General features: G+C 46.4%; 1 protein-coding gene across 7 annotated transcripts in view; it reads right to left on the reverse strand.

Annotated features, from left to right (window-relative positions):
* The window catches only part of MIER1 (MIER1 transcriptional regulator), an 846,254-nt gene that overhangs the window by 599,683 nt on the left and 221,603 nt on the right, over positions 1-24,968 (reverse strand). For all 7 annotated transcript variants that reach the window (XM_069641951.1, XM_069641950.1, XM_069641954.1 and 4 more), the window contains one exon: positions 14,631-14,763. In XM_069641951.1, coding sequence (XP_069498052.1) covers positions 14,631-14,763 — 133 coding nt within the window. The remainder of the gene's footprint in view (positions 1-14,630; positions 14,764-24,968) is intronic.

The following is a 24,968-nucleotide window of genomic DNA, read 5'->3' on the forward strand; positions in this document are numbered from 1 at the left end:
CCTTATATAGTTATTCCACACACACACACACGTGGTAACAAATGAAAAGAAAGGCCAGAGACAGGGTTGGCAAGAGGTGAATGAAGTAAAATCACTGACAACTACACGCACACAAACACTGAATGTACACGAAACAGGATTAGCATCAATGACTACAGAACCACAAACCAAAGCAGCAGAAAGGAAGAGACTGTCTGCCATAAGAAATGTCACAGAAGCTGGGATGATAAAACGAGAATAGTTGAAAGAAAGCCAACAGAAGCAGTTCTATCAGGAACTCTTGAGAAAACAAGGGCCAACTCAGAAGAACTCTCCGCAAGGACAAATATGCTAGTAGACTTACTATTCCCATACATAGCCAGAGCAAGGGAACTACAAGAGGAAATGAACAAAAGGGCAGAAACTGCATCACCCAGCATACATGTTCCAACACAAGGGACAAGTACCAGTTCCACAAAATAGCCATATACAGGACCAGCATTGGGCTGGTTTGCATGGGCATTTGCACGCAGCAGAGAAAAAAAATGCATGAAGAAAAGGAAAGAGCTGCCAGACTCCTGTCCGCTCAAATGGCGCAAATGAAGAGGCCTGCACCATGGACCATGATACCCGAGAACCCTCCAGCAAGAAAGAGCCATACAGACGCATTCAGGGATGTAGTAATAGCAAACTACATGAAAACACTAAGAATTAAGAGCAGCATGCATGAAGACGACAATGAACTGAACGATTACCTGGATAGCACAGCACACTTGGGTAACAACATTTGGTACAAGCACATAAATGAAGTTGGAAGACGAAATTCCGAGGGGGAATGCTACACATGCGCTCTCCTAGCGTACAGCATGGGGAAATCCAAGGTCTTTGTAGCTGTAGAAATTGATGTCCAGACAGCACACTGTCTTTCACACGTAGCCATGCCCAAAGCTAGAACCAAATTTATGGGAAGTGACGCTTCCCTAATATGGGCAACTGAAACAGCCTATCCCAATGAAGATGATTATGTTCAAGACATTAAGACAAGAAACGGAGCTCATACAAGGAATCATGTGATCAGGTACGAGAAGCCTGGAGTTAAAGGAGCAGGAATAAGATGGGAAGTGAACCCAAGACTAAATGTCCAAGGAAAAACTCCAGAGGAAGCTCAAAAGTGGAAAAACAGAGCTCAAATGCAGATTTGGGGAACAATGCTTTCGCCAGCCGGATGGAAAAGTGGTGTTTTGCCGAGCATGGGTGATCACTGGACTCTATAAAGAAAGAAACTGTTGATATTGTGCAGAATGGCTGCAAGCCATTATGGCCAAAACTTGGAAAACTACTAACATGGGTCGAAGACAGAGGAGGACCCTTGCAGATAGTCCCACTGGAAAGCCCAAAGTTCTGTTTCAGGAATAACGGCACCAGAAAGATGGGAGAGAATCATAACTGTGGATGAGTCTTTGATGCTCCAGGGATGGTGCATGGGACTGCAGTAATAATGGATCATTATTGGGCATGCAGATCCAAGGCATACATCAGACTGCTAAGAGACTGGGGAGGCATATGCACGATACTGAAAGTTCACGTTCCAGCATTGGTGATCCCGAAAAGTGAACTGAATATTGACAGTTTCCGAAAAGTAGATGCTCACCTGAGGAAGAAGAGATCTGTGGAACTGATTACTTGAATGAAGAGAGAAAATTACTTCTCTGCCAAATCAGAAGAAGCATTTCATGTGATCCCATATGAACATAGGCTGTTCAGCATCACCTCATCAGTGTTCTCAACGATTTTTATGCCAAGAGTCCAAGTTGGAGTAAATACTAAATGGTTGCAGATAACCAGATGGGAGTTCTTGCAAACCGACAATAAAAAGGATTCATTGCAATCAAGGAAGAATTAAGAGCCATCCGACTAATGACTCCAGAACAGATATGTACTTCACATGATCACAGCTATGGATGGAGGAGTTTGTGCAAAAATAGGAGAATCGTGTTGCACATTTATACCTTCTCACGACGAAGAAAATTGAACTTTAACGGAAGCTATACGTATGCTGACAAACCTGCAGAACCAGATCAATGAAACCGACGAAGTTGATTATGACAGCTGGTTTGGATCACTGTTTTCATGGGTTCCAAAATGGATGGCGGATGCATTCAAGTTCTTGGGAACCCTGCTAGTGAGATTACTAGGATTTTGTGTTTACAAGATAGTAATCTCACAATGCAAGAAACTGCAAAGAAAGCCATACGGATGAAGATTATGATTGATGTCAAACCAGGATGGAAGCCCAGAGACCTAACTGATGAAGAAATAAGAGACTTTGTGAAGGTCAGCAAGCACACGCCAGAAGGTACAAAGTTTCTATATCCCAGGAAACGCAGAAATGATGTGGGAAGATGGATTTACTGCAGCCCAAATGGACAATCTCAGCTGATAACATGGAACAAAGACAAATATATAAGGCCAGCAGGAAGCCTGAAAGGAGTAATACAAATATGGACTCCAAAGAGACTTCTTCAAACCATCATGTACATACATAGATTATTAAGAAGGGATAAACCCAGAGGATAAAGTGAAGATAAATACAGAAGAACCAAGAAGAATCCAAAGGAGGAAGTGGTAGATGAATCGACCAGAGGGGGGGGGGGGGGGGGGGAGTGTAGAGGAGGTACCAAATAGCCTGCACTCCAGTCGCCCATTTGGAAGTACCAGGAACGTTCACACCGAGATTTGTGACATATGATGAGCAAATAAACCAGCAGAGAGCCGCAGTGGGGCTCTTCCCAGTACTCATTAGAAGAACACCACTTATTGAAGTACCACTTATTGAAGTACCAATAACCAGACAACCATGGGCAGTAAGGTATCCACTGAGAAAACCCTACAAGGAAATGAAACGAAATGAATATTGTTCAAGTGCTGTACAGGAAGAAACCAAGAAGTCCCTAATGGAAGACGAATGGTGAAGTCACGAAGGCCTGGACTAATGCACCAATAGAAGAGATGACGACCCAGGAGGACACAAAGAAAAAATATCAAGAATAAAGACATCGCAAAACTATAACAGAATGTTGATGAAAGACAACGGATCTTAAAGATGTAAGCAGGTTGAAGATATTCAAGCAGCTAACGCCTGTACATACGCTTGTAACTGCAAGAAAGCTAAAGAAAACAGTGCGGCCTGCTATGCTAAGTAGAAGAATAAAGCGGCAAGCGCCATTATAAACAATTTACCTCAAAACGAAGCACATTGTAAATAATCTTGGGTCCTATAGTTAGTAGAACGAATGAGAAGTCGTACTTTTAGTGACTTCTACAGTAGTCATTTTTGAACGAAGGGCTTAGATGCCCACCGGACAGCGTTTACCCAATCCCCTCACTCCGTTACCATATAAAGATATAGCACCTATATTAAACTTACCTTTTCCTAACCAATAGAATTGCATGTTAACTTTTGAGTGTTACACGTCAGATTATGACGCGTTTTGAGTATAAACGTTATGTTTTGTATGAAGTTCGAGGGAGTTGAAGCGAGATGGGCTATCGGGTCACTGTTGATTTCAATGTTTCCCCGTTTTTTTTACTTGTCATTAAACTGACTCCACCTTTGCCAAACCATTGAGTTGTCCTTATTGAGTGGTGTTGGGGTAAGAAAATCTGCACTCCCCCATCCATCTCAAGGTGCAGCTATCTCGTCTTAAAGTACTGCGAAGCAAACCCCGACTATGGGCCGGCAGGGGTCTTTCCAGTACAACGCAGAACAGCCAGTCGTAAGAGTGGGTTGGGACACAGCATCGTCATCTGACGACCGGGTCTCGACAGTTTTATGGCCGACACCTTTCCTGTCCGAGGACAGCTGGGCCCTGCCATGAGGCGTCCGTGAGTTGCCGAACACTCGACACACGTGTCGAGTCCCGGTCGGGGCTAATGTCTGGTGGTGGGTGTATGTGTCACGGTCTAAGTGTCGGGTGTGGTCCCCACAACATGGCCACCAGCCTTTTCTACAAGGTCGGGGGCCAGCGCCTGGGTAGCTGAACCCACCTATCACCCTCGCCGTCTGATTCGGCGCTGAATGCTCACTCTACGTCCATGGCTTCTCGCTGCCTGGCGTAGTAGGCCCAGCGCTTCGTGTAGCAGTCCTTTAGGGTTTTCGACTTGAAGAGCCTACAGGCCCAAGATACCTCGATATGGTCTCGATGGAGACACAGATCACAATATAAATGTTTATCTACCCAAGGGAACTTTCGGTTACATTTAGGGCAGAATTCAAATGGAGTAATCTCCATATGGTCAAAGTATGGCAGCGGGGCGAATAATATGTAGGAAAAGGGGAATATGATGCATATGACACCCCCCCCACTCTCCCTGCTGATAGGGTCGAGGCCCGCCGTGGCCTTCCAAGGCCAAGTGTCCATCGCGGCAGTCTCCGACGGCAGTCTCTCTGATCCTCACCAGCGTCGTTCTTCGGTGGACAAAGGATAGGAAGAAATTTTACGTAATTGAAAGTAGGCAAAGGCTTTACGCCGAAAGGAACTCCGCACACATGCATCAGACTAGTACGGCGGAAAAGAACAATCAGAGGGACCTACACACGTGAGGGATCATGGGTTCAGGGGACGTCACACTAGGGATAGCATTACTGCCACGCCCTACTGTTTTCTCTTGTAGCGAACAAGTCTATTGTAGGGTAACCCCACTGAGAGAAGATATGGTCTACAATGTTTGAGTCTAGTTGCCACTCGTGTTCATCTGGTAGTGGGTCTCTGCTCAAAGAGTCCGCTAGAGTGTTGAGTACTCCTGGAACATGTTGGGAGGATAGGGACATCCCTCATCTTCGGTGCCCACTTTCATAATTTCTGAGCCAACTTGGACAGATTTTGAGTGTGGGCCCCCGTTTGCCAGTGGTGCTGTCTGTTAGAGTTTGAACTGACTGATTTGTCAGCTGTGACATGCGCGCAGCTCCCTGCTGAGCGAGTCGGCGATGGTGTTTCTTTCTCCTGCCAGGTGGAAGGGAACCAGGAACATCCCCTGGGCGACCGCCCAGTGCCACAGATCCTGTGCCTCCTTGGATAGGGCTGGGGATCTGGTGCCTCCCTGCTTCAGTAGGTAAAACATTGTGGTGTTGTCCGTGAAGATCTGCACCACCTTGTCCTTGAGCGACGGGAGGAACGATTTGAGAGCTCAGAACACGGCTCGTAGTTCCGGGATGTTGATGTGCAAGAGCTTCTCCTCCGGGAGCCAGAGGCCTCTTGCGTGGAGATATCCGGTGTGGGCGCCCCAACCTTCCAGGGAGGCGTCCGTCGTCACCGTCTCCTGGTACGCCGGCATCTGAAAGTCCTTGCCCGTCGTGAGGTGCGCTCGAACGCCCCACAACTGAATCACCCGCCGGAACACCTCGTTGAGGGGGACCCTGTCTTCGGAGGTGCCTGTCGCCTGCATCCAACGAGGAATTCTTGAAGAGGGTGCATCAGTAGTCTGCACAGGTGCACCAGGTAGATGCAAGAGGACATCATCCCCAGGAGGGACTTGATGGACCTCACCCTGGCCACGTCCGTGGCTAGCAGGCGCTGCACTTTGCCCAGAATGGTCTTTGTCCGTTCTTCCGACGGTGCCGCCAGGCGCCTCACTGTATCGAGCTTGGCTCCCAGAAACAGGGCCACCTGCGACGGCACCAGGTGGGACTTTGGGTAGTTTATGGCGAATCCCAGGTCTGTGAGTAGCTGGACGGTCCTCGCAGTGTGTTCGACGGCGAGTTCCCTCGTCCTTGAGCGGATGAGCCAGTCGTCCAGGTAGGGGTAGACGTGAATCCCCTGCAGGCGCAGCCGCGCCGCCACAGGTGCTAGGCACTTGGTAAAGACCCTGGGGGCCGACTTCAATCCGAACGGCAGTGCTCTGAATTGGTAGTGGCGTCCCTGGACGACGAACCTGATGAACTTTCGGTGACTTCTGAGGATGGGAACGTGGAAATATGCATCCTCCAGGTCCAGCGACGATAAGTCGCCTTCCTCCAGCTGTCCCAGCACGTGCTGGAGGGTGACCATCCTGAACTTTTGTGACCTGATGTATTTGTTCAAACGACGAAGGTCCAGGATGGGGTGCCAGCCGTCCGTCTTCTTCCTGACGAGGAAGTACCTTGCGAACACCCCGGAGCCCCAGAGCCTCTTCGGGACGGGCTCGATGGCGCCTTTCCTGAGCATCACCTGTACTTCCAACAACAGTTGCGGGGCGTGATTTTCCTTCCTGGCCACAGGTGGAATGTGAGGGCACTTCTTCAGGAATTCGATAGAGTGTCCTCTTGCCAGGGTATCCAGCACCCAACGATCGGTGGAGATGGACTTCCACAAGTCGACAAACTTAGTTAGCCGGCCTCCCACCGGGGTGCGTCGGTGGGGGCCCGAGGCCACGGCCAGTTCAGTCCTAAACACATTCTGCAGTCCGCATCCAGGATAGCTGCGAAACAGCTTGGGTCCGGGTGACGAACTCGCGTCCTGGGCCATCTCGAAGTAGGCCACAAATCTTCTGGAATCCTCCAAAAGGTTGATTCGAGGAAATCTTCACCCTTGAGGGGCGTAGGAAAATCCCGCAACGGGTACCCATTAATGGGAGTAGAAACGGTGGAGCTTGAGGCTTGATTAACTGAAAAAATTTGAAAATTCACCTGAAAAAGTGCGAAAACGCAGCAAAAGCTCGAGAGCTAAGCACGAGGACTCCCAACACTTGAACGTGCGGTAAAAATCTGAAGATGGCTGCCAGCGGCGGGGCTTACGGAGATGGCAGTCATTGGCTGTGGTCAGTATGACGCAGAGATCAGTGATTGGTTACTACTACGAAAGACAGATCAGAAACTAAACTGATACTGATTTTTCTTTACCGAGGATTCCCAGCCTGACGACGGGGAATATTCATGAGCATGTGAATCCATGCCAGACCCCATGCTGGAGAAGTGACAAGTCTTGGGCAGATGATCCTGGGCTTGCTCTGGGGAACGTGCTCTGATCATCCAATCGTCCAGATAGGGGTATACATGAATACCCCCTCTCCTGAGACTCGCTGCCACCATCGTCATCAACTTGGTGAAAACTCTTGGGGCGGGAGTTACCCCGAATGGCAGAACTCGAAACAGATAGTGAGAATTGCCAATCACAAACCTTAGGTACTTTCTGTGCTTGAGATGGATTGGCACATGAAAGCAAGCATCCTGAAGGTCCAATGATACCAACCAATCCTGGAGTTGGAGAGCCTGAAGGATCTGAGAAAGTGTGACCATCTTGAACTTGTTCTTCCTTAGGAACTTGTTCAAGTTTCTCAAGTCCAAAATGGCCTCAGTCCTCCTTTGGGATGAGGAAATATGGGGAATACCAACCCTTGTCCCTCTCCGCTACAGGTACATATTCTATTGCACCTTTCTGTAGCAGGGTTAAGACATGCAACAGGAGCTGCTGCAGCAGCGGATCCGGATGTTTGACAGAGTTGTATACCGGGGGTGATTCTGAGGTTTCTTTAGAAAAGGAAGGCAGCGCCCAAGCATCTGAAGTAATGCCCCGCCATTCTTCTAGATGTTGTGAGATTCTGCCTCTCACCGGGTTCTTGTGGGTCAAAACCTCAGAGTGGTTTTGCAACAGCTGCAGCAGCGGCTGAAGGGATAGATGCCGCTGCTGGGGCAGATCTAGCACCTTTTCCTCGCCCCCGAGGAAATTTTCTTTGGACCTCTCTGACTGGCCTGCCCTCTTCCAATTGAAGAATAATAACGAAAAGGATGACCCCTCCAGGAAGATGGGCCTGTGTAGGGGCGTTGCTGAGGTTGTCTTATAGCGGCACAGAGATTTTGTCGCCGCTTTGGAGGTCTGCAGCTTCTCCAAACTTTCATCCGCCTTGCTGCCAAACAACCTCGAGCCGTCAAAGGGCAATTTAAGAAGCCTGGATTGCACATCCGGAGCAAAACCAGACTTTCTTAGCCACGCAAATCTACGTAGCACCGTGCTAGTTGCCATGGACCTACTGATCCTGTCAGCTGTGTCCAAACCTGATTGAAGACATTCTCCCGAAGTCTCCTATCCATCCTTTATAATGGCTAGAAAGCCATCACGCTCTTCACCTCCTGGGATGTGTTCAGCTGCCGCTGACCTGCAGTCCCACAGGGTATATGTGAACCTTGCCAAGGTACAGGTTACATTAGTAGACTTCAAAGCCATACTGCGGGATGTAAAAATCTTCCTAGACCATTCATCCACCTTTTTATCGTCCCTATCTGGAGGGATTGTAGGGTATGCAGCATTTCTTGTGGAAGTGGCTGCTTGTACTACCAGACTTTCTGGAGTTGGGCGTTTGCTCAGGTATTCTGGATCAGAATTGCAGGGTCTATATTTTGACACATTTTTTATTTACTGCCGGTATGGCTTCAGGGTGTTCCCATGCAAAATTAACCCTTCTCTGCAAGGCAATGTGAAAAGGGAGAATGGGGTCTTGTTGAGGTTTTCCTGATAGTATATCAGTCATGTCATCATCCTGACAGACTGGTGAACGTCTACCCCACTCCATAAATTCCGTAACTCTATTTATGAGTTTTCTGTAACCCGCATCAGCCTGCTCTGATGGGTCTGGCTTGTCAAATTCGTACTCTGGAGAAGTGTCCAGACCACTTGCTGTTTGTAAACATTCTTGTAAATCTTGAATTTTTGATTGAGGATTAATTCCTCTGGAACAGATCTCTGACGATTCTCCCTCATAGATGGATGACATGGTCCTGAAAAAATCATGTGTACTCTCAGGTTGGAAAACCTTTTCTGGTAATGTGGGTTTTTCCCTTATTAAAGGCTTGGGCGTCGACGTAAACGTCTATGGCACCGATGCCGTAACCACAGCCTTCGATGTCGTCGAGGGAACCTTCGATGACCTCGATGTAATCGTCGAGGGAGTTGTGGAAACTGTCGAAGGAGCTTTCGAAGTTATCGATCGTGAACTCAACTTAACTTCCTTCGAAGGAAGTGTCGACTCGAGAGCCTTCGAAGTTTTCGGTGGCGTCGTTGTCTACTTCGATGGCGTATGATGTTTCAACGCCATTTTGTTTCCCTCTACCTTCGATTTATACACTGAAAGGTCTTTTTCACGAGGTGATCGAGAAGAGTCCCTCGATGACACCCTCGACGACATTTTATCAGCTTTTCTTGTTTTGGACGTTCCTCTGTCACGTTTTTCGTGAGCAGGGACATGGTCTTTAGCCTTTATTGAGGGGGTCTGAGCCGCGTTCTCAAAGATTTTTTAGCATGGAAACTCAAAAGGCTTTCCATTTACTCAGGGAGTTATGCTTTGATGGGCATGCCATCACCTCCTCCGAAGACGTCGGGGAGCATGAGGGAGATCGATGCCGTCTTTTCTTTTTGTCTTTTTGGATGACTAAGAAGAAGACTTTCTCGATCTACTCCTCGACCTATATTTTTTACGATATTTTTTCGAAGACTCGGCCGAGTCTTTCCCCTTCGAAGTAGACTTCGATGAACCCTCCCCCATCGCCAGTTGTTCTTTTAAGGCCTTATGGGTCATCGACTGGCACGTACCACAGTCTTCAATTCGGTGGTCTGAACCGAAGCACCAAAGACCATTCTTGTGTGGATCGGTCAAAGACATTTCCTTTCCACATTTCAGACATTTTTTAAAACCCGTCTTCAGTGTGGAAGGGTTCGAAGAAGACGACATAGCTTTTTTCACAAAAGATTGAAGTGCCGTTTGAAATGATACGAAGCAAAGCAAACGGATAAACAGAACTGAAGCCAACGGGCGCGCTCAAGGCTCTTATACAGTGTCGATGCTCGGCAGATACTGCCGGTGGACATCCCGTGGCCTCGAGAGGAGCGCCCTCTGGTGGAGAGAAGACATTTCTTTTCCATAGCAGCAAGTTGAAGGTAAGGATATATCTAAGATGAGGAATATGTGGGAGGACACAATCCATTCGAATGGCCCCTTCTATTCGAAGTGCTGCGTAGGTCTGGGTTAGGGCTTTGGTATATTAGTTGGGTTTGGCTTTTATATACAGCACCATGGGCAGCTATATACACACAAACGGGATGATTTCACCTTATATATACCCCACACGCGGTACTTGCCAGGGGTGCTACACGCACACCGCGTGATTTGGTTTCAGTCATTCCTTTCCACGATATCATTATACGCAGATGACATCCTGCTGTACATCAAGCACCCTCGACAGAACCTAGCCCCCTTGACTCAGGAGGTGACTACATTTGGGGAATACTCAGGGCTTAGATTCAACTGGGACAAGTCTGAAATCTTGCCTATAACCCCAGCGGTGCAACAGGCTGATGTGGGTGCCCTCAGGGGATGCAGTATCTGGGCATCTTGGCTTCAACAACTCGGGAAGGGCTCTATAAAAGATAACTACGTCACCCCTCTAGAGGCAATAGAGCAGAAAATAGAGGCTTGGATACGCTTAACGATCACACAGGTGGCGCGTATATCCCTGGCCAAGATGGTGATCCTCCCCAAACTCCTGTACATATTCAATAATGTACCCGTGTGGCCCCCTCTCACCTACTGGACCCGGATACGCAGCATAATGACCAAACTGATATGAGCAGGGAAGCAGCCAAGATTTTCCCTCGACATGCTAACATGTGCCTAGGAATTTGGCGGGCTGGAATATCCTGACATGTAGATTTATTATCTAGCGGCTCAGCTACAATATGTTGCAGGCTGGAACGCCCTGGCCCCTGACTCACCCCACTCCCTATTGGCGAGAGCAATTGCTGCTCCTAATGCACCGATGGGCATGCTCTGGGGCGAGAACAACACTGTTCCGAGGGGGGAGTTTCAGCCTTTAGCAGTGATGTGCAAAGCTTGGAGCGATTGAGCCAAATGTTGAAAACTGCCTCTAGTTCCATGCCTGAGCTACCGATGTACAATGTAGTTGGTCTCCCACTCACGCATGAATGGGCATACAGAGAACACTTTCAGGCCCTTGATATCGGACACGGGGTGATATAGTGCAAGATGGGAGGTTTGTGCAGTGGGAGGAGCTACGCGCAAGAGGTCCGCACAATGCACTGACATTACTTTTTTATTACAGGCTGCAAAGTACTTTCCTCAGGCCACCACGCCCAACTACATAGTTAGACCAGCCTCACCTAAGAAGTCGGTGTCTACTATTTATAAGTTGATCAGATCAGGGATACGAGTGAGAAATAACTCCTATAAAATTAAATGGAATGTGCCTTAAGTGAGCATCAATGGAGATCTATTTGTATGCAAACACGTTGCATATCCATAAACTATCGATATAGATTAATTCACTTTAAATTTGTTCACCACCTCTTCCACTCGCCGGTTTCCCTGCATACATTTTTCCCTGCAAGCTCCTCTAGTTGCAAGAGATGTGGCATTGTGGCAGCTGATTTTTTATCATGTGGCGTGGGCCTGCCCTCGCATAATTTCTTACTGATCTGCTATAGGAGAGGTGATGGCCGAAATGTTACCCCCTGCCAGGGACTGTAAAACTGAAACTTGGCTGTTGGCCCTAATTGAAGAGGGGACTCGTACTGAGAAGAAACTGTTGGGAATGACCACTGCAGTAGCTAGGTACCTGGTGGCGAGAACGTGGGGCGATCCAACCATCCCACATTTTCGAGATGGTTGGGCGCCATGAGGCTATGTGAGCAAAGAGAGGCAAGATATGCCACTATGCTACCAACCTCAAGCCGCCCATTTGATTACTGGCCCCCCTTCAGGCAATAGTTGCTAGACATTGACCAGAGCTCGCAGTCTCCTGAATCGACCTCAAATCGTTGGACAATGTGTGGTCTCCAGAAAATTTTCTTTTCTCGTTTTCTCCTCTTCATTTGGATGTGATATTGTGAGAGTCTTCCGCGGGGTTGGGGGAGGAAGAGGGAGAGGTGATTTATCTGTTTTTGCCTTGTAATGGTTAAAGAAAGTTTACACAAAAACTTTCTTTGTAGCAAAGTTAGCTATTTAAGTTCCCCTCTTCAATGAAAGCACAGCTCGCCCTGCATTCCTCTATTGCCGTCGGTGCTCTCTCCACCCACTTTTCTCTGTTCACTTCAAGTGCTAATGGAGGGAAAGTGCAGCAGTAATCCTCCCCTCCATTCTTAAGTGCCAACTGCATGCGTAGGAGTGCAAGAATTGTTTTCTTCAAATAATTGCAAACCAAAGTAATCGGGGTGATACTTTTATTAAGCTTTTTATAGCCTGTCTGACAAAGACAAGTATGTGTCAACTTTATATATTTTAAAAAGACAGTCATGTAATTCCATTCCTGAAATGCCAGTTGTTAAATAATACATAATTACAGTATGGAGACTGTAAAACCTTGCATTGATCCATTCTTTACAGTAAAGTTTAGGTTAGTCTATCTGAATTTCATAGTGTCAACTAGATTTCATTTTGTTGGGGAAGATGCATTATGTTGACTAGTGAACTTTTGAAAATGTACATTATCACATGATCAAATGCTTTTGATGGCAAACCTAGTTCTGTAACCGGCAGGTTGCATACATCTTGCAACTGGTGCTCAACCCATGACCAAACCCATACTCCTTGACATTATAGATTATCACCCTATTACTTTATACCAAGGACCCAGAAAGTGAGATGACCAAAAACTACAAGATTCCATCTAGTTTGTCCAGTTCTCTGCCTGCTACGCAATCCACTCTGCGTAGTCTCTTTCTTTCCTCTTACATAATAAATACACAAAGCAAACTAAATGCTTACGCAAAGTAGTGATCAATAGTTCCATCCAGTCTGTAGATCTACTGCAATACCAAACACTTTAGTTAACCTCTAGAGCTCGATTTGCTTCAGGATTTTTATCATATACATTTGTGTTAATTCCTGCTGCTAACCTTTTACATTTTATAGACACTCATCTTTGGCTCGCAAAGTTGTTTTGCCCACTCAGTCGAGTAGATTTTATGAAGGGGGAGTAGCATTTACAAAAGATGTTTGAAACTGTTATTTAACATCTACTTTGCAGTAAATATCAAATATGTTTCACTGTGTAAGCTGGACTCTGGGTGACAGCACTGTGCCAAACATAGTGGGTTTGAAGTGGCATGCACCATTGTACAGAAATCACATTATAAATGTGTTGTCCTCTGCTGCTATGGGTCGAGTGCATTTCTCTTAGGTTGAATAGGTAAACTAAGTCACCCGACCTGCAGGTCTAGCTGAAGCCTGACTCCTCTCACAAATGTCTTATTTCAGAGGTAAGCAAAGGTGCTGTATTATTGCTCATTTCATGTCTTGGGTACAAATAACACCCGGTGACATTAGCAATATTAGTACCAAATTGCTAATCAAATGGGTCTGTTTCCTAATCAAAAACATTTTAATTAGCTAACTCTAATACATTTTTGAAAACTAATGTATGCCTTGGAATGACAACTTCCAAATTAATGTGATCCTCCGGTCGGACTACGTTTTAATGTGATCCTCCAGTTTGACCAAGTTCTGCATATCCACAATTGAACAACCTTTGTGTTCGCTATTGTGCACATAGTATAGTCTTACTTTACACAATCCAATCAGATTTCTAGTTCCGCTTGAAAATCAGTGTGCACAAACGCAGCATATTCCCTGTTTAACCATCCAAATAACTTTGTCCAAACCCAGTTATCCCAGTTTGACAATCGCAGTGTATTAACCGTTTGCTCCCTGTTTGGCCAATCCCATGCACACCTAGCAATGTTTGCCTATTTCCATGGTACATAAGACAGGTATATTTCATGTTTAACAACCGTAGCATAACTCAGATTGTGGAGTTCAGATGTACAACTGCATTACATTCTCAGTTTGACATTTAGTTTGCAATACCCCTACTTTGCTGGTACACAATTCCCAGTTTGCATTATACAAGTATGTGACATGTTTTAGACTCAAAACAGGTTCCCGTTATGTTTAGTATCCCAAAGTACACAATTACAGAATGTTCCCAATTAACCATTACAAAATTCCATTGTGCAAGAAGCATAGTCTACTTCAGCACCCATGTACATTACGAGAATTGCATTCTCCTCCCTGATCGCACAAATCAAGACTATTGGCGGTTTTCACAATCCCGGTATGCAGCAAGTTTGAAAGCACCATAGTACTGCACTGAAAATTCCCAAACCAGGTCTAAATCCAATACCGAGCAGGATGCCTTTGGAAAAACCCTGCTTGTGCTACTCAAACGAAAGAGGCAATACACATCCATACGTCCCACCAACATTTTTTTTCCTAAACAAAATGAACACAAATTGGGCGACGTAATTTTATGAATAGGAAATAAGCGGGACTTGAGGAGTCAAACAGCAAACTAGCACGCAGAAACATTGCAGCAACAATAGCAGGCAAACAGTTATATTATCCCTCAAATTTAAGAAAAATTAGAGGGTCTATCAGACACTTCATCACAAGAATATTCAACCTATCAGAACATTACTTCGAAGAATGCAAACCAAGATACACGTTGGTGCAACACTTAACCTTTGGGTACAAGCAACGCTGAGTAAATGCAGATTAAATACTGTTCGTGTGTCATTGTCCAGCACACTGCAAACTTTGACATTCAATACATTTTAGATCACAATATAGTGTAAATACATGGCCCATAATTTTAAAACAAGTTTACATACTTGGATCAAAATATTTGCAACGTCGTGGCCGGATTAACTGTGGGGCATCACGAGGAGCTGCAGGCCGTACATGGTCATAGCTGGAGGACTGAGCATCATCCTCTGGTCCCGATGAATCTTTGATATTTTCCTCCTAAAATTAAATTACACACACAAATTTAGTCACAACACACAGATTAAAATCCCAAATTTACCTTGCAGTGCTCCTAAATCAGAGATCATTATATCAAAGCTATTTTACAAGTTCAAAAAATAAGCCATTATGAAAAAACGAATATTCTGAGGAAAACTAGATAAAATGTCAGACAATTTGTTTCTGGAGAAGTTGGTTGGCGAGGAGAGAAGACTGAATATTGGTACCAAATTAAATAGTTTAATTTATTCATATACAGAGTTAGTAAAAAGCTCATACATACAGGCCTCGGCCTGCATGGCGTGATGGGCCCAACGTTCTCATAAAGACTTGCAAATAAAGGGGATGGTTAGAGTTCCATTTAGATTGTAAATTGTATACCAGAACATTTGGGAGACTTGGGTTAACAGTCATCCCTGCTGAAAAGCATACATTTTTAGACAAAACCTTAAACCAATACAATTGGCACTGAGAAGCAACTAGCGCCAGGGCTCTATTTTGAAAACTAAAGTTTGTGCAGAAGCTCTAGATGTATAACCATAATTTTAGAGCGCTTGTAAAGACCATGCCACTTCTCAGAACTGGTAAACTCGTGGATAAACGTCAGTTTGGACATTTGACTCAATCCAATATCGTAGCTTTATAAACTAGCATAAACATAGCCAATTTGTTTTGTGTTTGCCGTTTCTTGCTGATTACATTTGTAGTCATGAATGTAGGAAATCATTGGGTACTACAAACACACAGCATGAATGAACATAACTCACTACTACTTTAACATTTCAAGAAAGTCTAAGAAATATAGCCCATAGGTTAAATGAATGGGCCGTCACAAGAAATAAACGAAGGAGTTATGAGTGGATGGGCCAGTACTTGGAAACAATCAATGAGTCTATATAATGAATTAAATAACCTCAGTCATGAATGTCAAACGTATGGTGAACAGAATGGATTAATGGACTGTATGGAGAATGAATGCACATGCATATGTTGTAAATGCTAGAATGAGCATGAATGTTAATGTTAAAGGACATTCATACCGTGCACCATCACCACCGGAGTGGCCCCCTGGCGGCACTGAAAAGGGAAGGGAGTGCGAGTTAGTGGGAAGAAGCTGGAAAAGTGCAAGGAAGCACTGATGTGCTGTTGGTGGCCTCACCCAGCCCGGTGGGTTCGTTGACTGGGCCTGGGGTGTTTGCGGCCGGTAGTCGTCGTGTACTGTTGTCCGAGTCTGTGTGTTTGTTTTGTTGTTGCAGTGTAGTGAAGTTTGTGCAGTTTGTTGTGCTGTAGATTTGCGGTTGCGTTTAGTGTGGCGTTTGAGAGGTGTATGCAGAGGGGGAAATTGTTAGTGACTAAATGATCAGACCTCAAATGGTATCCAGCTTCTTCCCCTCGCTGTCCGGCGGGGAAGTTGAAGTCGACGCCGTCGTCCCAGTGGATTTCTTCTTGGCAGCCACGGAGACCACCAAGTTTGGAGACGGCTGCACTCTGAGGCATATTGGTGCCGAGTCTGGGACCCGGTACTTCTTCTCGTACCAGTCTCTCTTCGCCGGGGCCGAGGATGGTTTCTTCAGGAAAGCCAGCCCCTTGTCCCAGATGTCGTCCAACAGCAGAACCGAGAGCACGGTCTTCCTCTTGGCCTCTCGTCGCTGATAAAGGAATTCCTCCTGCTGCTCCTCAGGGCATAGCTGAAAAAGCTCTGAGGCTCTAGCAATCATGGCGTGAAACGAGCTAATTTCATCGGGAGAAGCCTGGGGTTGCGGCGACGGAAGATCTGCTCTGTCGTCGCCACCGTTGTCCGTCCCAGTCGTCACCGTCTCGTCCCTCGGAGGAGGGGGATGGAGGTGAAGGATGGAAGGGTGGGGGCGGATGGACTCTCCTCTGCTTGGATGAAGGGCTTCCCTACGGTCCAGGCACAGCAGGATCGTCTTCCGGAGGCAAAGGCATAATTGTTCTCATCTCTGAACAAAGGGTGTGCAGGGCCAGCAAGATGTCCTCCGACCGGTCCATCTGTGGTTGCAGCAGTTGCGACAGGAGCGTCGGCAGCGGTGTGGTGTCCAGTTCCTGGTCGATCTGCCATTCCTCGTTGGCTCGCCATTGCTCTCCAAGTCCGCCTTGTCGGGAGTCCTTCCTGTAGGACCTGATCTCAATGAATTTGTTGGCCAAGACTGACTTGAGGTCCCGCCAGCTCATCCTCGGAGGAGATATCCGAGTCTGGTAGGACTATTGCACCCCCCCCCCCTTCTCAGCCAGGGGGTGTCACGGGGGTCTTTTTGATGGGCAGGAAAGACGATTCCCTCCGGGAGGGCAAGGAGATTCTTGGCTTTGAGGTTGTCTCCACTGGGGCTGCATCTGCGGGTCTCGCCAGGGATGCTGCCACTTGCTCAATTTAAGTCTTAGCCAGGTGAATCTGGGGCTTCACGACCTTTGGCGCGTCTGAGGCCGTCACCGTGGGGGGGTCAGCGCCTCGCTCCCCCTTGGCTTTTTCAGTCGGAGTTCACCGCAGCTTCTCCCGAAGCTTATCTGGGTTTTCCGACTTCCTCTTCGTCAAGCCAGAGCGTTGGCTCATGGCCGACGGTGTCAGCGATGCTGCGCCCGGCCTGGCAGCCGCGGAGCCCGTAGCAGCGGCGCTCCCGGTGCCCGCGGACTTGCAGTGCTTTGCCTTATGTTGGGTTGCCAGAGCGCCCTCAAAGATCTTAGAAGACCGCTCAGACTTCTTCTTGGGCTCACCTGCCTCCGGGCTTTTCACCTCCAGTCAGTCAGCGCGCAACAGTCCTTAATGGTACGGGCGGACATGTCTTTGCAGAACGCAGTCCTCCTCCATGTGCGACTTGTCAGAGTGCAGGCAGTAGAGGCACCTGGAGTGCTCATCCTCCTTGAAGACGTTCTGTAGTCCACATCCTGGGCAGATCCCAAACAGCTTGGATCCAATGGGCGTCGAGTCTCCTTTGTGTTCGGCCATGTCCATGCGTGGTAGGCCTCAAAGATCTTCCGGAATCCTCCAAGAAGTGAAATTCGACAAAAATTCACCCTTGAGGGGCGTAGAGATTTCCGAAACAGGTCCCTGTTAATCGGAAGAAGAATCGGTGGAGCTTGAGGCTCGATTTGACTGAAAAAAAAAAAGAGTAAACTCTTTGAAAAAGCACAATACGCACTAAAAGCGTGAGAGCTATGCACGAGGACTCCCAACACTTGAACGTGTGGTAAAAATCTGGAGATTGCTGCCTGAGGAGGGGCTTAGGTAGAGGGCAGTCATTGTCTGGGGGCAGTATGACCCAGAGACCAGTGATTGGTTATTAGGAGAAAGACAGTTCAGAAACTAAACCGATTTTTCCTTCTACTGAGGATTCCCAGCCTGACTGGGAATATTCATGAGCATGTGAATCCATGCCAGACTCCATGCTGGAGAACTTGCATTGCGTTTCATTTCTCACCCCACAACCTCCAATTGGACAATCTACCTGCAGAGACCGCGGTAGTCTGCGGACGGCACGTGCCACATCTGGGTCTTTTGAGGATGCCAGGAATGGAAATGTGACTGTGCAGCCCAGGGGATTAGCCAATCAGGATTCCTGGGAGTAGTACACAGAGACTCTGGCAGAAGCTTTGTTTGATGGGAGGACTGTAGATGGCTATGGCTATGTATTTCAGGAGGCAGAGTATGGATTTTGAGGGACTCGTGAATCCATTGGCTGAAGGCGTATGCAGATCACTGTGGAGTGGCTGAAAATCTTGGATTTGACAATGTTCATGTGCAATGGTACGGAGCATGCAGCATGAAATGAGTGGACTTGCTCCCATTTTGTATAAATATGGTCACACTGCAACAACCAGACATTATCATTCTTCATTGTGGAGGGAACAGTTTAGGGCAGGTCACTGCAGTTTGAAATGAAGGAGACATTTGGCAAATTGAAAGAAATGTTCCCGAATTCTAGACCGATTTTCTCTCGCATTACCCAGAGACTGATGTGGATGCACTTGAGTTAATTTGGTCTACAAATGGAGAAAGCGAGGTGCAATGTGAATAAGGCTGTGTATGAATTTTTGGGAGATGTTGGCATGACTTATTTCCATTATGAAAATATTAAATTTGACATTGCCAACATTTTCCGCAGAGATAAATACAGCTTACCGACTACAGTAATCTGCTTTTTCTGCCAACCATTCAGAATGCTTTGAAGCACTTTTTGTAAATATAGAAAGCATTTTCCAGTAGGTGCAAAAAAATAAAATAAACAAAATACATGGAAACACGGGGAAAACAAAATGCCTACTTTTTTGCAAGTTTAAAGAAAAAGTTCAGTTTAACAGAATGTTGCTTAGTTCACTTTAAACATTGAAAAAACCTATTATAAATAAAAAGGTTATTTTCAAAGCAACCACTTTCCAACGCAAAAGAGTTTGATGCCACCACCACACATTTTTTTGATGTCCGTGAACTACTGCGCTGTCTGCGGACTCCACAGGCTGCATAGGGGCTTTTAACTTTTTGGGGTGCTTCTATTTTTCCAACTGTGAAAGGTGGGTCTGAAAAGAACCCTTTTTTATTTTTTAAATTATTTTTTGGATTTTTTTTTAACAGGAGAGACAAGGGAGGGGAGGTAAGGGGCACTAACCACAGGGGTGAAGGGGCAGGTGGAGAGAGGAAGATGTTGGGTGGGCATTAATCAGGTAGGGAACAGTGTTCCTTGTGCTCCTTGACCGCAGCGGCAAAAGCACTCCGAAACTGCTCTCCCCTACAGCGCGGTGTGCCACAGTACATAAGTAGCACTGTCACCCTCGAAAGGTAAAGGTCGGCTGTTCTGGATGGCCTGTGAGGCTCCAGCTGGGATCTTCTGCCCCACAAGTGTGTCCCTTGTGGTAACAAGCGCGGATGATGAGGATGAGGTAGTGGCCGTCAGCCTACTCATGCCTTCGAAAGGTACGACCTTTCGCACTGCTCCCTTGCGATTGGACCTGAGGTGGCACTGCAAGGATGTGGTCCCGTAGCAGTGCAGACATTGTTTTCCCCAACTGAGTGCACCCAGTGCATCGAACCTCGTCTGCCCGAGCCTTTGGTACACCGGCAATGGTGGTAGAGAGCTGCCACAACCAGGATTCACAACAGGAGCTGGAGAGAGGGACTTCCAGTACGTCATCCTTGATCCACTTCTGTAACACACCACGCCTGTTGGTGGTGGTGGTGGTGGTGGTGGGACAGCTGCAGTGGCCATAGTAGATGCCCTTGTGGTCTCCAACAAGCACAGAAAAACCAGCATGTGCTTTCTCCTGGACAGCCAGATTAAGAATGAGGCGCAGTAATAGGTCGGTCTCTTAGGAGGGGCTGTCCAAGGATGGCGCGACTGTCCGGACTATTGAGCCACAAATAGGGCTTAAAAAGTTATAAAAAATTTGCCAGATCAGCTAAGGCACGGTCTTGGCGTTCTGCAAGGGTACAGTTTCAGCTTGAAACATCCTAGATTGGCCCAAAATGCATTTTAAACTGTCCAGGAGTACCGACACTGTCCACAGATACTTCCGTTGCACCACACAGGTGAGGTCACATGACAACATCCCCGGACGTCCAGAGACCACGGTTGTCCTGCAGACACCTATTGGGCGGGAGACGATGTGCGCATGCGTGCCAGTGTACGCAGGATTGGGGTGGAGTCCCTGAAGTAATTAAACGTGTGACACGTGCGAGCTGACCTGTCTGGACAGGCGCGGCGTCCATGGGCACAGTGAGATCAGGTGTGCATGCGTGCCAGTGTCGGCTGGACAAGGGCGGAGCCCCTGAACTAATTAAAAGTGCGACATGTGCAAGGGGACATGTCTGGACAGGCGCTGTGTCCGGGGGCACCAGCATTTTGGTTACAGACAGCCTGGACAGTTACGCACTCCTCGGGACTCCCAGCGTGGGCTTTTAAAAAAATAATTTTTATAAACGCAGCAACTGTACATGCACATTTATTGAAAGCAAAAACATACATTCAATTAGGAAAGAGGTGGGGAAATCGGAATGGGAAACATGGGAGAATTGGGATTTTTCTACACAATGTTCATGAGGGAAGAAAGGCATAGAGGTTTCATTGTTGCGTCTTTCATTTAGGGAATTTGATAGGGATGATTGGGTGGGACAGGGTGAATGGGCACAGGTACAAGTCGGGCACTGATATCGAACATTTTCCTTCACATGATTTTCACAACCGTGATCAACTGCATAACATTATGCTTTAGTTTATCCATTTTTGCTGATAAATTCATTCTGTGCATTTGAAGTTAGGGGCGGTTTGTGCTCATCTTCAGGTTCACTCAAATGTATTTTGGGCCTGGTTTCTGCATTCCCACTATGTACTGTTAAAAAGAAAACCATGTTTGAGTGATATCTCAACTAAGTGTATCACTGTTTCTGCTTTAAAAAAATGCATTCTGTACCATTACAGCTGTTTTCTTCAATCATATTGTCATGGAGAAATGTACCTCCAACCATTCCAGTCTGATTGCCATTTCTGTTCAAAGAAAACAATACTACTATATCTAAAAAAAATAATTTAGAATAGTGCTGGGGGTAAGTGGGAGAAGAGGGCAGGAGGGAAGGGGGGGACAACAAGCTGCTATCAGAGGTCATGGGACAAATGATAGGAGTAAGTGCTAATGGACATAAAAAGGGGGGAGGGGAAGGTGGCTGCAAGACAGGAGAAGGGGAGGGAGAAGAAGAGATGATCGCAATAAAGTTGTTACACTCACGCTACAGTTCTGCGTTGGGAAACGGAGCGCTCTCATGGCAATTATGGTTTACACACGGCTATGGCACCAACACATAGTTGCACCTTGCTGACACAAAATTGCACATGCACTGTTGTCAGGTGACGTGTGGGCTGGCAACAGAGTTAGTCCCAGGCTTGAGGGCCTGCGGCTCAGCCAACCAGAATCCAGGTCCCTAAGGGTGGATGGTGGGGGGCATTGACCAATCACAGGACCTGCCCACTAACAATTTTAGAGTAGCAGTTTTCATGGATGGTCCAAGCCTAACACCTGATGCAGCCTTGTTCAATAACACCACTTCTCTATAGGCTCCTATAGGAGAGCTACCACTCAGCAACCTATCTGTAGTAGAGATTTTGGAGAAGGGCCTAGAGAGTGACTCAATCATGACATCACACGTCATCAAAACTGGCCTGCAAGCCAGGGGTTGCAGAGACGTGCATGGGCTTCCCTCCTCGCATGTAACCGGACCATTGACATTGAATAGCGAGAACAGGTGATTTGGAGCGAGGGGTCAAACGAATAATCATTGTGACCACTGAAGCGTTGAGCTGAATTAGCTTCTAAGGGGCGAGAGACTTGAGAGTGCTTTGTTTCATTCGCAGGCAAGTTGCTTCCAATTAGCGGAAGTTCTTGTCTCACGTCAAAGCCAAGCGGTTTGATTTCTGCTCTGGCTTGCCAAATGGCATTCAGAACAATGCCAGAGGGTATCCAAATTCTAGCTACCAAAGATCAGAATCCCTTATGAATTCCACACAGTGAATATCTGTTGTCGTCAAGTCCTCTAGCGCCACAACATCACTAAAGAGATTTAGTATACATGTGTGATTTAGGTCATATATCAGAGAATGGGTTCCTCTACATGCAATTATAAGATGATGGTATAGAGTCAAGGAATTGGGTTTGACATTATGTTTTATGGCAGTAGAGCTGGTTTTGGGGCCATTCTGCTTGGCAGAGGTAGGAGTGGGCAGAATCGTCTGCAAGATTTGGAGGGATGTTCATGAACAATGCTTGACATTTGACCCCGTTGCTGCGAGTTTTGTATTTGTATGCACAAATTTATGGATTTCGCTATTGCTTCTCTTCGGTGCTCCAATGTCGTGATTGGCCTTCCCCAAATTGCCAGAACCTAGGGGTGGTAAGTGACAAAATCACGTTACATGTTTCTTTTGCTATATTAGTTAAAGGCGCCAAGTCTCTGGGGTGTGACAATATTGGCACTGAGCCCAACAATCGAATACCTGTAAGAGGTTTTAGCAGTATTAGTCAGGGGTTGTTGCAGCACAGATTCCTAGAACCGATTGTGAGTTGGGTTGGTTATTAACTTCCTTTATAAGTTGATCAAGAGGTTCTTAGGCCAGTGTTTGGTGAGAATTTGTTTTAGCTGACTGCTTTTTCCAAAGTAAAGCATATTTCTTTGCACGATCAACAGAGGCAATCAGAGAAGCCTTCTTAGGAATTGATGAGGCTTTAATAAAATGCTTCGAAGTGGATCTCGCAGTCGATGTCACATTCTTGATGTTGTTTTCTTTGGGAGATTTTTCACTGCAGTAACCAAGACCTTTTTTGGCAATAGGAAAGACTGAAAAGCCGGTTTGCTAGCTGTGCTCATCTTGAGCTTCTCTTGGTTAGGGGGACTCACTGGCCCTGTTGACACATCTGAAGTGGCACGGACAAGATCCAAAACAGTCATAACTTCTGATTGAGGATCTAGATTTATGGGATCAGAGCCCGTTGATGGAAAGGTCCATGCTGTAGGCCCGGGCGGGGGAAGGATTGGATTTTGTACAACATAAGCAAGAAATATTGAAAGAGTGACCTTGCCCTTTAGCCAATAAGCCATTGAGGAGCAGTTGTGTCATCAATGTCTGAGAAGTGGTTTGGCATCGAGAATTTCATAAAGATTTGCGATGGACATTAGGGCAGTATTCATGGCCGTGATGGTATGGACTAAAAAAAGGAGATGAATGGTCAGTGAGCGGCGCCGAATTACCAGAATTAGGTCTTCTAGAGGTGGGATTAGAAAGAGAGAGGGCTGATGAATTATGAGTAGAAAGCAGAAAAAGAATTGCGGATTGCAAGAGAATATTAGGTGAAGTAGAAGCCTTTGAAAAGGAGTGAGAGGGGATGGGTGAAACTGTATTCAAAATAGAATTAGATTAAGAAGAGGGATCGGCTTCAATAGGAATCAGAGCTTTTGGAGTACACAAGGCAGAAGCTCCTGTAATAAGTTCCATAGAGGACAGGCTCTCCTCTTGGGAGTTTATAATTATTGGGATGGTATAAGCGGCAGTTGTTTGTTTCTTTATTTATAATGTGCACCATACCCCGGGGCATTGGGGCGCTGGAGATAAGAATATGTTCAACTTAGTTACAGGGTGCAAAGGTATGCACTATACATGACACATATACAGGAACTTTGCATAATACAGGAGAGTACATTTCATAACAATGACTCCTTACAAAGCAGAGTTGCATAATCTGGTAGCGCATTGTAGGAGGGATCTAATGCGTCCAGCAGTAGTACATAGCAGTATACACAAGTGGCGAAGCAGTACAGAGGACAAGAATGGGGAGGTCAATAGCAGAGTTGCGGTCAGAGTGATTAGGAATCGTTCTCTTTTAGCCAGCTAGTTAGATGCAGTCTGAATTGAATTGAAGGGTTGGTGTTCTCTAATGCTAGGTGGTAAGGAGTTCCATAGTTGCATAGTTCCATAGTTGCGCAGCCTTGACTGGGAAGCGGTGTCCTCCTATAGTAGATGGTCTGAATCATGGAACTTGGAGGCAGTTCAGGTTGGCTATTCTTGTAGGTCCGGGCAAGGTTTTTTTTGCAAATTCTATCCATGAGGTATGGTGGTGCGTTATTGTTAAGGCACTTGTGAGTGAGAGGCAATTGTGAGTTGAATTTTGTCAAAAGTGGATAACCACTTGTGTTCTCTTCTTAGCGAAGATATGTGCTCATTTCTATTGATTTTAACAGCTGCTCTTAGGGCGTTTTTCTGGCGAGCCTGTATTTTATGGATAATATGTTTATTAGCTCCAGGTAGAGTGTGTTACAGTAATCTAGTTTGGAAAGTATGAGGGCCCTGGCCAGCGTAAGGCAACTATCTGTGGAAAGGAATGGTTTACTAGCTCTGATGAGTTTGCATGTGTATGCAGTGGCAGAGGCTAAGGAGTTTACCTGCTTAGAGAAGTTCAATGTAGCATCCAAGTAGAAGCCTAAGGTCTTCACTTCCTTGGATACTTATGTTATTGCCATCGATATTGAAGTTAGCGTAATCAGGGCTCAGTTTGGAAATGAGAATAGGGGTACCTAAAATATTGAGCTTGGTTTTGTCGTCGTTCAGGCATAGCCCATGAGTGGCCATCCATGCTTGAACAATACTGTAGATTCTATTCACCAAGGCCGAATCCACGGCGTAATCCCCTGAAAGCGGAAGGAGGATCTGGGTATC

Source organism: Ambystoma mexicanum, chromosome 1q (assembly GCF_040938575.1).
Source record: "Ambystoma mexicanum isolate Mex_15411 chromosome 1q, UKY_AmexF1_1, whole genome shotgun sequence".
Classification (NCBI taxonomy): Eukaryota; Metazoa; Chordata; class Amphibia; order Caudata; family Ambystomatidae; genus Ambystoma; species Ambystoma mexicanum.